Source organism: Frankliniella occidentalis, unplaced genomic scaffold (genome assembly GCF_000697945.3).
Source record: "Frankliniella occidentalis isolate FOCC.00 unplaced genomic scaffold, Focc_3.1 Scaffold431, whole genome shotgun sequence".
Taxonomy (NCBI): domain Eukaryota; kingdom Metazoa; phylum Arthropoda; class Insecta; order Thysanoptera; family Thripidae; genus Frankliniella; species Frankliniella occidentalis.
Window position 1 is genome coordinate 30973 of NW_026267552.1, and position 13052 is coordinate 44024.

General features: G+C 42.6%; 5 protein-coding genes across 6 annotated transcripts in view; 4 read left to right on the top strand and 1 right to left on the bottom strand.

The window, feature by feature from the left end:
- Positions 1 to 2833: 2833 nt before the first annotated feature.
- On the top strand, positions 2834 to 4659 carry LOC113207039 (protein C1orf43 homolog). 2 transcript variants are annotated; one of them, XM_026423394.2, is made up of 4 exons: positions 2834 to 3065; positions 3246 to 3411; positions 3484 to 3703; positions 3792 to 4659. In XM_026423394.2, exons 1-4 carry the CDS (start codon positions 2907 to 2909, stop codon positions 3988 to 3990), a joined length of 744 nt encoding a protein of 247 aa, XP_026279179.1. In that variant the 5' UTR covers positions 2834 to 2906; the 3' UTR covers positions 3991 to 4659. The 2 variants fall into 2 exon arrangements, with proteins under 2 accessions (XP_026279179.1, XP_052130703.1); XM_052274743.1 differs by having other exon boundaries at positions 3047 to 3121.
- Positions 4660 to 4662: 3 nt separating this feature from the next.
- On the bottom strand, positions 4663 to 5700 carry LOC113207040 (probable 28S ribosomal protein S16, mitochondrial). The gene is made up of 3 exons (XM_026423395.2): positions 5455 to 5700; positions 5191 to 5350; positions 4663 to 5072 (listed from the first exon to the last, which is right to left on the bottom strand). The coding sequence occupies exons 1-3, from the start codon at positions 5575 to 5577 to the stop codon at positions 4858 to 4860; spliced, it is 498 nt and encodes a 165-aa protein (XP_026279180.1). The 5' UTR covers positions 5578 to 5700; the 3' UTR covers positions 4663 to 4857.
- Positions 5701 to 5885: 185 nt separating this feature from the next.
- On the top strand, positions 5886 to 6777 carry LOC113207041 (uncharacterized). The gene is made up of 2 exons (XM_026423396.2): positions 5886 to 6076; positions 6339 to 6777. The coding sequence occupies exon 2, from the start codon at positions 6361 to 6363 to the stop codon at positions 6772 to 6774; it is 414 nt and encodes a 137-aa protein (XP_026279181.1). The 5' UTR covers positions 5886 to 6076; positions 6339 to 6360; the 3' UTR covers positions 6775 to 6777.
- A 251-nt stretch (positions 6778 to 7028) lies between these two features.
- Positions 7029 to 12618, top strand: LOC113207036 (U2 snRNP-associated SURP motif-containing protein). Its single transcript, XM_026423390.2, has 13 exons — positions 7029 to 7272; positions 7658 to 7774; positions 7895 to 7991; positions 8065 to 8254; positions 8339 to 8442; positions 8538 to 8602; positions 8701 to 8866; positions 8947 to 10317; positions 10407 to 10476; positions 10562 to 10715; positions 10794 to 10927; positions 11002 to 11076; positions 11187 to 12618. The coding sequence occupies exons 1-13, from the start codon at positions 7264 to 7266 to the stop codon at positions 11476 to 11478; spliced, it is 2844 nt and encodes a 947-aa protein (XP_026279175.1). The 5' UTR covers positions 7029 to 7263; the 3' UTR covers positions 11479 to 12618.
- Positions 12619 to 12845: 227 nt separating this feature from the next.
- Positions 12846 to 13052, top strand: part of LOC113207067 (elongation of very long chain fatty acids protein AAEL008004-like) — a 24672-nt gene continuing 24465 nt past the window's right edge. The window contains exon 1 of the mRNA XM_052274741.1: positions 12846 to 12921. Coding sequence (XP_052130701.1) covers positions 12896 to 12921 — 26 coding nt within the window. The 5' untranslated portion in view covers positions 12846 to 12895. The remainder of the gene's footprint in view (positions 12922 to 13052) is intronic.

Here is a 13052-nt window from a genome sequence, read left to right on the forward strand (position 1 = left end):
TTACCTCACTCAACGTCCTGCGCCGCCGCGCCACGCCAGACCACGCCCCTGCGGCAGCCAAAGAAGCTACGGCGGGGCGGGGCGGGTTAGGTACGCCCCGGCCAGGCTACGGCACCGCGTTTCACCGGGATGAAAAATAATTGTGCCATTATACACGGCGCTCTGTGACCACAGCAGCAGGGCCGGGCCCGGGCCGGGCGGGGAGAGTGGAGGCGAGGGAGCTTCTTCCGACAATCTCCCCCGACCTAACACAACTTGCAGACGGACTGCGCTGGTAACGAGTGTCGCCCGGACGGGAGGTGGCCGCGTGTAACACGCATGAGCGATGACGGGTCCCAAATACCCGGGGGAGAAACTGAGAGTGTCTTCCAGGAGCATACCAGAAGAGCCTCGGACGGCCCTTTAACCGATCGGGTGAGTGAGTTAAGCCCACGAGACTGGACACGCCGCGGGGCGGCGGCCTCCGAAAACACGTCTCAGACGCGACGGGCCGCCGCGGACCTCCCCGCGCACGCAGCCCGGCGATTGACCCCCGGCCCCCGAGGGACCCCCGGGGCCCACGGAGGAGCCGACCCGACGGACCCGACCCACCGCACTCAGTCCCGAGGCAAAGAGATTAAAGATTGAGAGTGCGAGTCTGGTAGTCGAGGTGAATGAACTCTCTCGTCTGGAGGTCCGGAGGGTCCGTGAGGGCCTGGAGGCAGACGAAGGTCCAGGACGATAGCCCTGGAGCTGGCTGGAGCATCCCGTCGTTGTTAGTGCTGGCGCGATAGTTGGTAGAAACCAGGCGTCACTTACACCTGTCTCTGGGGTTATGGAAGGGTTACATAAAAATGTTCACGTGTTGCTTTAAGGACTCTAAAAGAAAGACAGCCGCAATTCCGCTATCACTTTCTACGAAGAACTCCTAGGACAGTATTAAAAGTGTAAATAAATACTGCAGAATAATTGCTGCCTTCATCTATCGCGCCTACCTCGTCGTCTTTCACGTCCTCCTACTGGAGGACTGCGTCAGACAGTGTCTGCAACTCTCCCTCGCCCTCTTCTGCCCCTTTAAACAGGTGCCCTCCATAAACCGACCGCCCCCTAACCGAGCAGGCCAGGCCCCCCTACGCGCCCGCGTCCCACCGCCTTTGGCGGTGTCGCGTTGGATATCAAATTGAAAGGGCTCCGAAATGACGGGGCGCGATCTGAGGGGCGGAGGCGGCATTCATCACTCCCGTAGATTAATTCATTATTTCTCCGACGAAGGCGTAGGATTCCCCTCCTACTGGCCTGCAGGCCGCCCTGAATGACTCAATCACTCAATCCCATGGGCAAGGAGTCCGATTGCTATAAAGAGGGGAGATTTGGAAAAGTGAGGGGGGTGGGGGGGATGAGTTTTCTATATTATCTTTTTGGGGAGTGTGTAGGAGGTTAGGGGTTTGGGTCAGCTTTCCGTCTACTTTCCGCAGTATAGTTTCTTTGAAAATCTTTATTCTCTCCCGCCGGCACACATTTTACTTCAACGCGCGCGTCAGTAGGGCCCGATCGCCCTCGCACCCTACAGCAGTTGCGACCTTCGAGCTCTTCTTCGGGTCAGCGCGCCTAAAGTCACACCTGTTAAACGCTTTCGTCACGCGCCGTCACAACTCCTATGGGGATGGGGGACAGGCCGCCGCAGAGGACACACCTCCCTGTCCCCCATCCGAACAAGGGTACTGGGCATTTCAGAGCAGACACCACAGTGTTGCGGGTTTGGCCACTCCCTCCGCCTGCAAGGCGTTATGCGGCCCCTGTGGCCCAAGAGAGTAATGCAGACCTGCGACACTAGTGTGGTGTGGGTTGTGGGCCGCCCGGGCTTACTGAAATGTACTTTTTGGCAGAAGATGTTTTCATATTTTTTTTTCACAGCTATCCTTATTAAACAGCGGCCAGCATAGCATAGTCACTCTTAGGACACAAGAGAACAAAGTGCCCCCCGCCCCCGATTTAGATACCGTTCTTCCTGGGGGGTCCATGAACCCATTGCCCAGCCCAACCCGAGGCCCAGCCAGCTACCCCGGCCGCCTTTACGTCATGAGAAGGGGCGGCGGCAGCGGCAGACGTCTTGGATAACTATTTTGTAAGGCTGGACGTCTCGAACGCCTGGAGGGCATCGGATTGGAAGAAAGAAGGGCTTAGTGGGGTGGGGGATAAAAGCAACAACGAAAATAAGAGGGGGAAAAAAGAAGTGGACAATAAGTTATTGGAGTGCCGGTGGAGGCGCCGGGGATGGGCCATGGGCCCCAGTAATCAGATCCTACATTCTGTGAGTCGTGATCCTCACAGTCATTAGACCTACCCTATGTCCTATCGTCCAGTTCGAAGAGGAAAAGGGGAGGGGAGGGGGCTCGGCCCTGATGTCCTGACAAGAAAGGGGGAGAGGTCATTGGGCCCTTATTTCGAATAGCCGAGTGGTAAAATGGTCTTCTTGATTATTTGTTTTCGGAGAGCGAGACGAGACGTCTCGTGCGAGCACGAAGCATTCCAAAGTTGGGTCCGGTCGGGGTGAATGAACACTGTGATCCGAGAACACCCATCGCCCCATCGCGTCTCGATGCCACCAACTACTCCACGATGAAAAGGCTCTCCGTGACTAACTGAAATAGTCAACAGACTCTCCTGGCCCGGAGACAACTGTCGGACACTATTCACTCAGGACTTGACTTGTTGGAGTAGAAAAACTTACCATCAGAGCCCGTGTAGCTGGTGAGAGGGTTGTGCAGCAGGCACGAACAGCACGGGTCGGGTCCGGGTCGCCTCGAACTCTCGAACGCCGGCGGAGTAGGCCGCCACTCGTGCGCAGGCGCAATGTGGGTGGCCAGGTCAGCCAGGCTGTCGGTAAACAACAAAAAAACAGATGAGGGCTCGAGTGGACAGAAACCATGGTAGAACAACTTTCGGGCGTCACGGTGGTGATATTCATAGCATGCGGCGTGCTCACCGTCTTCCTGCTCTTCATTTTCGCCAAAAGGCAGATAATGCGCTTCGCTCTTCGGTCCAGGAGAGGCCCGCACGTCGCCCTCGGGCACGATGCAGACAAGGTTTGTAGGTTAGGATGTCCTGGGTGCTGTCAACCAAGATTGAAGAAAACGTATCGGTCATTTCATTTGAACTAACAGACCTCCGATTCTATCTTTGAAATGTCTGCGCAACCGTCTTTTAGTGTCAGGTGTATTTAATAATTAGAAGGATGTACTTTACCAGACTGTGTTTCTGCGCAGGGGCTGAGATCGGAGCTGGAGCGAAGACTGGATGTCATTCCCAGGATCGTTAACGAACCCAGGCTGATCACTAAAGATGATGCGCGTTACATTCTGCCTCCCGGGCCATCATCCATCCCCCCTTACTATTACAGACTAAAAGCAGTGGACGATGTCAAAACTCTGGGTATGTTCAACAGCAATGGTGATAAATCAAACCAGGCTAATCTGACTAATGGGTGGAATATTTCTTTCGCAGAGATGGAAATTCTGAAACAAGACAGCAGTCTGCATCGTCACCCTACAGAGAACCTAAGAGCATTCTTGTTATTGTCTCTGGCTGCCCCCCTTGATGGTTCAGGACAGAAGGTGGTCCATCAATTCTGTGATATGTTTGAACATGCCAGGCATGATCCAGCTGACTTTGGTGAAGAAGAATATCAGGCATACTCTAGACTTTTCCTCAAACTAATTGATGTGTGAGTACAGTTTCAGTTTGCTCTAGCTCCATGTATATTTTTTCTTACCCCAGCTGAATTAAACTTACTGTATTATCTTAACTTTCAGTGCAAAACTACTGAAATCATTCCCTAACAGTAGGAAAACAAGTCCAAACCGAACACCAGTCCGAAGAGTTCCGGAGTTGACCAAGAATAGAACGAGCACTGTTGATGTCAAGCTCCAACTGAGGGATGAAAATATTTCCCGGCCAAGCACACTAACAGTCCCTGCCGGAGAAGTTGACAGCAGCGAAACACCTGTTTAGTGTATGTGTCTGTTAGACAGATAACAAGAACCACTATAATCCTTGATGCAAAAGGGTATATGTATATTAATAATAATATCCTACCATCAATACAAAATTAGAAGCAAAAGTCATGAGGAGTTATAGACCTGTGATAATACTTGTAAGATTAATGCACATTCATCCTCTTGTCTTTGGCTTTGTCAAATTCATGTTGACAGGATGACTGACATCTTCTCAAATTATAAAATGTAAAATGTTGAAAATTATTTTAAATGTATCTTAAGTTTCTTCAACCTACTTGCCTTTATTTTCACTATGTATTTTATATGTTTTTCTAGAAACTATTTAGTAATGTGATTTAACAAGAGAAGCATCTTTTATTTTTCTCATATGCATAGAGGTGCTGGTCTAGATGGAATATTTGTGTTCATTATCCTATGTATAAGTCAATGTTACTCTTCTGTTCATTCTGCTCACACCCATTATCTTCATTAACTTTGAATCAAGAGATAAAGACCTGTTATATACAGAAATGTCTCTCTTTTGACTGTGTCACTTCAAGATACTTTCTGCATGACACTAGACACTCTTCTCTCATGTGTTCATTGTAACTGACTGATGTTTATCTTAATTTTCAAAACTGCTGCCTTTTTGTTTGTGTCAAATATAACACAGAAAAGTAGAAAAGAGTTCATTACAAAGACTATGTATTTTAAACATCTTAAAAATGGAACCCTGCCTACATAAACATCAGTTTATATATTGGCATTCTAAGCAATTCCTGTACACTTATTTGAGTTCAAGACTCAAATCAGCACTGCAGTGCTCAGAGGCTGACAGATATCAAGTCAGCTCTTCCAACAAGGTTTAACATGTATATTACTACTAGGAGGAAGATTCAGCAACTTTCTCTTTTTCTTCCGAGTCATCTTCAGTTGGAGGAGCGTTCCGAGCATCTTCAGCCTGTTTCATCAGAATCTTCTTGCGTTCTCGCCAAGTTAACTTCTTTGGCATGGGTGGTTCAGGTTTCTCAGCTTCACTTCTATTTTTCCATGCCGTCATGTACGATGATGGGTGAATAGGGAAGAAGCCTGCAAGTCCTTGAGAAGAGAAAAAAGAAAAAAACACATTCCACCTAAGTAAAACAGGATTAAATGGGTGTTTCTATTGGCTAACTAATTTTTGTGAGAAGTAGGCAGAATGAATAATTTAACTTACCTAATATAACACTAGCTCCATGGGAACAAGTAGCACCTTCACCCAACCAATAACGTATTCTCTCAAAGTTGCAAGAAACTAGTTTTTCATTTCGTTCATTTGGTAGGGGATCATATGTTCCAAGTTGTTCTATGCATTGATCATCTAGTTCAAGTTTACTCTGAAATGGACCACATTATGAAAGGAATGCAAACCACCTTTTTCTTTGTTAGAAAGCTATACAAGGCATTAAGAGGAGAAATGGAGGTACATAACACAACTTACATGGCTCAGTTGGAGGTGATAAAATGGTCTGTTAGTACATCCCTTGCGAGAAAATCTTATGAGCAGCCGAGCACCTTCTTTAATAGCAGCTCCTCCAGAAGCTGGAACGGGCGGGAGCGGCATTGCCACGAAATTTGTACTTCACACAATGCGTGTCCGTTCCGTGTTTTCGTTTGGGATAAAAAAGCACGGAAATTATGAGGTTATGTCGTCCGGAGCGAAGCAGACGCTCTCGTGTGACCAACCCGACAATACTCAACACACGCATTTTATTTTCCCCTACAACCTTTAATTGAGTACTGTAAGAAAAAATTATTTATAAAAATATTTATTTAGGTCCATAGTGATTTAACTCTGTTTGATCCTGAGCCTCGGAGCATCAATCTTATATTTCTTGATTTATGTTGGTGGATGTAGTTTCGTCTCTTTCTAAAGTATGAAAATGTTTACATTTGAACATTGTGTCGTCTGCTGCGGCCAAAAAGAAGCAAGAAGCTGTAACCTCTGTGGAAATTGAATTGCACTATTTACTTAAAGAAACTGACAATGGCAACAATTTTGTTTTCAACTATGTGTTGATACCTGTTGATACACATGTTAAAACCAACTTTCAGAGGAAAACGTAAGGAAAACTCTTATGGTTCTTGTCTTGTTTATTTTTGCCTTGCATGGTCTTCAAAACTAATCATTTGTAACAATATTAATTTTAAAAGAACCCTTAAGGGAGAATTAAGGTCCAAATTCATTCTTGATGAAGACAATATCTCTTATCACAGAAAATGGTGGAGAAATCATTTATGAAATACCTTAAGCATGTAATATGCAGTTTTGGGCTTTCTGTGAATCTTTCATTGGGTTTATACTGTCATTACATTTTGTTGCAGCTATCAGACCCACCTCACCACAATGACTCTTGTAAAAATAGCCGTTGGCTTGTTAGCTGCTAACGGTGTGTTGATAGCAGCTAAATATGGAAGAATTCAACACGAACTGAAAGATGCGACATGGTTTCGAGAAGCAGCAGTAACAGTGGCGAAGCATGAAGGGGTACATGCTTTGATTGGTCAGCCTCCTCTTGAGCTGGGTGATGTATCACGGTTTACTAGTGACAAATATGAGCCTTTAGTTGAGATTGATCCAAAACCAACATATATTATTGAAGTGCCCGTTAAAGGTTCACTTGGAGAAGGCAAAATACGAATGTACTTGAATTACCTTGTACCCATTGAAGTCGTAAGAAAAGATATTAATGCTTGGAATGTAGCACTTCTTGAGGTGCAAGTAGGTGACAATAAAGAACGTAGGTTTATTGTTAAGTAAAAACATGTGAACTTAAATGTGTAACCCCCTTTACAACTACACATGCTTAATGTAATATAAAGCTGTTAAACTGCTTGAAAAAACGGCATATAAAATAAAACTGAGATAAAAGTAAAACAAAAAAAGAATAAAGGCACACAACTTGAGTTCAAAACCTCAAGTTAAAACACTTTCTGGTTTTTGACCTTTTCAAAAATGAATCAATTCCCGCGCTTCCCACTCATTTCCACTTTTTCCGGTGTTTCGGAAAGAAAAAGAAAAAAGGAAAAAGTTAGTGCAGTCAGGAATATGGCCGATAAGGCGTTTGCGGTTACAAATTGTCTTCTGAATGGTTTATTAACTCCTATTTAAAGTGCGAATGGGTCCTATTCACTTCGCATTAAAGAAGTGGTTTGACTGTTATTTTTTTGTGGTAGCAGTAAGTCGGCAGAGCGTGTTTATCACAACTAAATTTGCTTTCGGTGTTAATACTCAGGTCACATAACCTAAATGGCGAAGGTAAATGTTATTTGTTTATTTATATTTGTGAGCCTGTTACTGTGGCAGCTATGAAAATAATTTTTTGACTATCTTCACATTTGTTGTATAAAATAATTTTTACATTAACGACCGTCAGTCACTCTAACCATATTCAATGAAATGCTGTAAATCCACATACTCTGGTTGACTGACTGCCATTACTTTGACATTGCTTTCTATTTTGACATTTCCTTGCATTGTTGGATATTAATGTGTAGAAAACTCAACACAATGTCTTCTCTGTAAATATTCAGTGCTTTATATTTATGAAGACTAGTATTTTATTGTTGTTCAAATGTGATATGGCTTCCTCAAGACTCAGTCTTCCGTGAGAAGAAACTTTAATTTTATTTTTAATTTCCAGCACATTGCAGAGCAGAAGCTTAAGGCTTTTTCAATTGGTTCAATGGGGAAAAGACCGTTGTCTAAAAAGGAACAAGAGGAGCAGAAGAAAAAGGAACAGGAAGAAGCAGCAGCCCAGGTGCTGATTCAATAGTTTCATATTCTCTTGGTTTTAACAAATATATTTTAGCTCTTCTGTTGACTGTTGAAGTTATTATTGCAGAACATCTTTCTAATCAAAAAATAATATCATTTTCAGGCATTTCAAGAATTTGTGGCAACTTTTCAAGATGCTCCTAGCAATAAATCAGGAAAAGTTTGGGTCAAAGCAGGAACATACGATGCTGGAAGAAGACGTGAGTATTTCTCTTCAACTGTTAATATGTTTCTTGACAAACTAGCTGAAAACTTCCAAAAATGTGTTGACAGAGGAGGACACGAAGGAGAAGGGTAAGCTTTACAAGCCTACATCAAGGCTTGAAGAGAAGTCAACTGCTGACCAAGCTCAGGAGTATGCCAGGCTCTTGGGTGAACGAGGTAAACCAGAGAGACCTGGAAAAAAGAAAGAAAGAGAAAAGCGAAAAAGTAATCTAGAGCTTTTTAAAGAAGAGTTAAAAACGTAAGCAGCCTGCAATTATGAAGCTTAATTGCTAACCAGTAGTCAGTGACATTAAATTTAAATTCCATTTCCCAAAATTTTTAGTATTCAAGAAGAGAGAGAAGAAAGGCACAAGTATAAGGGCATAATGAAATCATCATCAACTTCCTTGTCAGGAATTTATGAAAATGAAGATTCATCTAATAAACGTAACTATTTATTTCAAGTACTATAGTATTATCAATAGTTTTGCATCTCATCAAATTTCAGAGCTTTTATTGATTTGGGAACTGTTTTATTGCAGTTGGTTCATTTGACAATGGTGATCCCACAACAACTAATCTCTATCTTGGAAACTTAAATCCAAAGGTAGGATATTTATCTTTTCTATCTGATTTCCATTTAATGCCGAGTGAGGAAATGTGCTTATACATTTGGTTTACTTTTATTCTCATTTATAATTGTAGATCACAGAACAGCAGCTGATGCAAGTTTTTGGAAAATATGGCCCTCTTGCCAGCATCAAAATAATGTGGCCAAGGTCAGATGAAGAAAAAGCTAGAGGAAGAAATTGTGGATTTGTAGCTTTTATGAATAGGAAAGATGGAGAAAGAGCTCTAAAACACATAAATGGTAAGTTGTATTGTTTCTTATGCAATATTTAAAGGTAATTTCCTTCCTAATCTTTTGAAAATTTGCATATTTTACCATAGGCAAAGATGTTATGCAGTACGAAATGAAGTTAGGATGGGGCAAAGGGGTGCCCATCCCTCCGCATCCTATCTATATACCTCCAGCAATGCTGCAGCTCACTTTACCTCCTCCACAATCAGGACTGCCTTTTAATGCACAGCCATGCCGTCGGGATAGAGACAGAGTTCCAAAGCTCAAACCTAGTGACCCTTACCCCACAGACCCTGATCAGAAGGCATATTTGGATGATATTCTCTATAACGCTGTTGTCAAAGTTGTGATACCAACTGAAAGAAATGTATTAATGCTGATACATCGAACAATTGAGTTTGTAATAAGAGAAGGCCCTATGTTTGAAGCCATGATAATGAATCGTGAGATTAACAATCCTATGTTCAGATTCCTATTTGAAAATCAAAATCCAATGCATATTTATTACCGTTGGAAGCTATTCTCACTTCTTCAGGGGGACCTACAGGCCAAATGGCGCACAGAAGAATTTCGCATGTTTAAAGGTGGTTCAGTTTGGAAACCACCCCCTATGAACCCCTACACCCAGGGAATGCCTGAAGAACTTGTTGAATATGATGAAGTTGATTCAAGAAAAGGTTCTCTCTCTAATTCTCAAAGGGATAGATTGGAAGATATATTAAGAAACATTTTTCCTGAGCGAACTAAAGTAGCTGAGGCTATGATTTTCTGCATAGAGCATAGTGAAGCTGCTGAAGAAATTTGTGACTGTATTCAAGAAGCACTATCAAATGCCACCACTCTTATGACCAAAAAGATTGCTAGATTTTATCTGATCTCTGACATTCTCCACAATTGTGGAGTTAGTGTGAACAATGCGTCCTACTACCGCAAGGCATTTGAAAGCCGTTTACTACCCATTATGGCTGAAATGCATGCTGCATATACTAAACAAGAGAGCAGATTGAAAGCAGAAGGTTTCCGAATGCGTGTACTTACTGTGCTGAAAGCTTGGCAAGAATGGGCAGTATATCCTCGTAGTTTCCTTATTGCTTTGCAGAACACATTCTTAGGGCTTAGTGTTGAATTACCAAGAAACAGTGATCCAGAAAGTGATGATGATATGAGACCTGACTCAGACATAGATGGAGCTCCCCTATCCAATAGAATGGATGACGATATTGATGGTGTACCTCTTCTTAAAGGTGCCCTGAAAGGCATAGGAGAGTATAGTGATGACATTGATGGTGTCCCAATGGATGATGATATTGATGGTGTGCCTTTTGATGATGAAAGGAGACCTAGCAGGAAAGGAGGAATGCCAGCAGGCTTTGTTCCTTCCCGATGGGAAACTGTTGATCCCGAGCAAGTTGAAGCGCAAGCTATGACTACAAGCAAATGGGATCTGTTGGAAGGTCAAGGTTAGTAGAGTCATTTTCTTTATGCTTCTCTTAATTTCCTGTCTTTTTATTTAATTTTCTTTCCCACATTTCAATATATTTTATTGCAGATGATGATGATGACGATGACAGTGTCAGTAATGGAGACAACTCATTGGACAGCAATCCCATGTTGTCAAGGTATTATATTAACATCCTCTTTTAATGCAAGGAAGAAGATGTATTCTCATTCATAGGCATTTGTTCTGAATTATTTTGAGTTTAGTTCCAGAGATGAAGAAAAGAGAGCTCGACTACGTGACATAGAAGTAAAGGCTATGCAGTATCAAGATGAACTGGAATCTGGCCAGAGAGCTCTCAAATCAGGATGGAATATATCCCAACAAGTAGAACATTATCGACGAAAACTTTTGCGCAAGGTAAGTCCCCTGTAGTTATTAATCTAATCTGTAGTTCTTAGCATGAGATCTTTTACTCAAACTTGAAATTTTTTGCAGGCTGAACGCGAAGCTCAAATTGCAAGGGAAGAAAAGTTTGATAAGAAAGACAAGAGAAAGGATAAAAAGGATCGATCAGATCGGAGTAGAAGAAGCATGTCTCCAGATGATGATGTTCATTACCGTGATAGCTCGTATGTTTCGTTTTGTTTTATTTAATTTCATATATCCTTAACATTTAACTAATAATCATTTTATGACCTTGCAGAGTTAGCTCTAGATCTAGATCAAAGCGGTCAAGAAGCTGGTCAGGTAGTCCAGGTCCATCTAAACGATCCCATCGGTAAGTTGTCATTGTGGATGGCAGAAACAATGTTGTTGCAATATTAGTTGATCCATACCTTTTCCGTTGAAAAACTTTCGGTGAAAATATTGTCATTATTGCCATTACAGATCCCGAAGTAGAAGTCCACAAAGCTCACGAAGCAGAAGGCGTTCAAGGTCCCCTTACACCACAGGAAGCAAGCGTAGGGGTGCCTCTCCACTTTCTCCAAGCCCTTCCCGTCAGAAGCGAAGGGGGTCTCCATCTCCCCAACGCTCAAAGCATCGAGGCCTTTCACCACAATCACCTCGTAACTCAAGACGAAGAAATTCTGTTTCTGCTTCTCCTCCTCCCCGTAGTAAGCATCATGCTTTATCACCTAGCACTCCACCCCGAAAGCACAAGCACAAACACAAGTACTAGTTATTAGAATTATTTTATTTTATTTTGCTATGTTTTCTAGTTATGTGTGATAGTAAGGGTAGAATAACTCTGGCCTTAAAATCTTGTTTGCAGTATTGCAAAAAATATAAAGAGCTAATTGAGTCCACAGATAGTTGTAACTATATGTTTTAGTTACATTTCAGTTCTTGTTACCTGAGAAATTACGGATCTTAACGGAAGCATTTACTAAATTGATTTTCACTTCTGAATGCATGTACATATATGTAGGTTCTTATTTGTCATCTCACCCTTTTTCACCCTTTTTTAACATTTTTGGACTGATATGTTAAGATTTGTGGAAGAGCTCTTGATCATCATGACTGCACAATGTAGTGTTTTGGCTTCATTTAATATATTTTAAATTACTTTCTTAGTATTTTTATTAGCAGAAGTTACTGTGAATATGGTTCAAGTAATCATTAAAATTCTAGCACACTCTGTGATATGTATGTAGGAGTACATCAATTTTCATCACAATCTAATCTAGAAGCCCTAAAGTGTGGTTTGGCACTGTTCGGCATCTTGTTCACAATGTCAAAGCTGAAATGGTTCAAATAAGAAATTTTACTATCAAAGTTCAAATTGGTTGAATTTTAAGACCATTTGTTAAATACACTCCTATTAATTGAAAAGTGTTGCCCCAAAAAGTAAATATCTAATGAATGGTAAATGCAGTCAAATGTGGTGCACCTTAATGAGTATGTATTGCATTTCCTACTGTACATGTTTATTTTTTTGTTAATTATGTTTTAATATTTCAGAATAGACACGGGGGGGTTGAATGAAATCGTGAAATTCTGTGTTGAACCAGGATCATGATACGAGTGGTTTGAGCACTCACTGTCCTGGATAAAATTTATCATTTGGTGTACATAAATTTGTGTATATTGATGTCCTGATGTTTATTGTCCCCAGAGTCTTATATCAATTAATTGTGTCTCGTGAACTTTGGTGCTTCCATCGTTTGTCTAAGGGTGGGCAGTGGACTGGATAGCTATCCTGGCCCTCTCTCTTTCTGTTTTTACATCGAGTTGGACAGGAAACATGTTAGATTGTAATGTTTTGTTTTTGAAGCATCCTAAAGGTGCACACAATAAACAATTGTACCATAGTTTTCAACTGTCTTGCCTTAACTTTTTATTTCCCTCAAAGATGCGTGATTTATGAGCACCCCCTTCCCCCAACACTTTTTTAAATTAAACATTGCCTTGACTAAAGTAGGAAGGGCGTCCGTGTTTGCGGGTCTCTGTTGTTCACGGCATCCCAGTGTCGTGAACGCACCCGGACCGCGGTAAAACTATTCAGACATTGCTGCAGCTGTGCTTCTTCAACTTCGTGGCTCCATCGAGGAGGAGAAGAGAACCCAATCAGTTGTTGTCGGAAGTGCATCAGCGCCATGCCGGCAGATACGACCCGTATCAGGTAAGCGTGCAGAGTAGAGGAGGGGGCGGCGGGGGGCTTTGTGTCCATTCGACAGGTGTGTTTGTGTGTGCATGAGCACCAGGGGAGGGGAGAGGCACCCAACCCCGTCGCTCACAGATTGCCACTCGTGC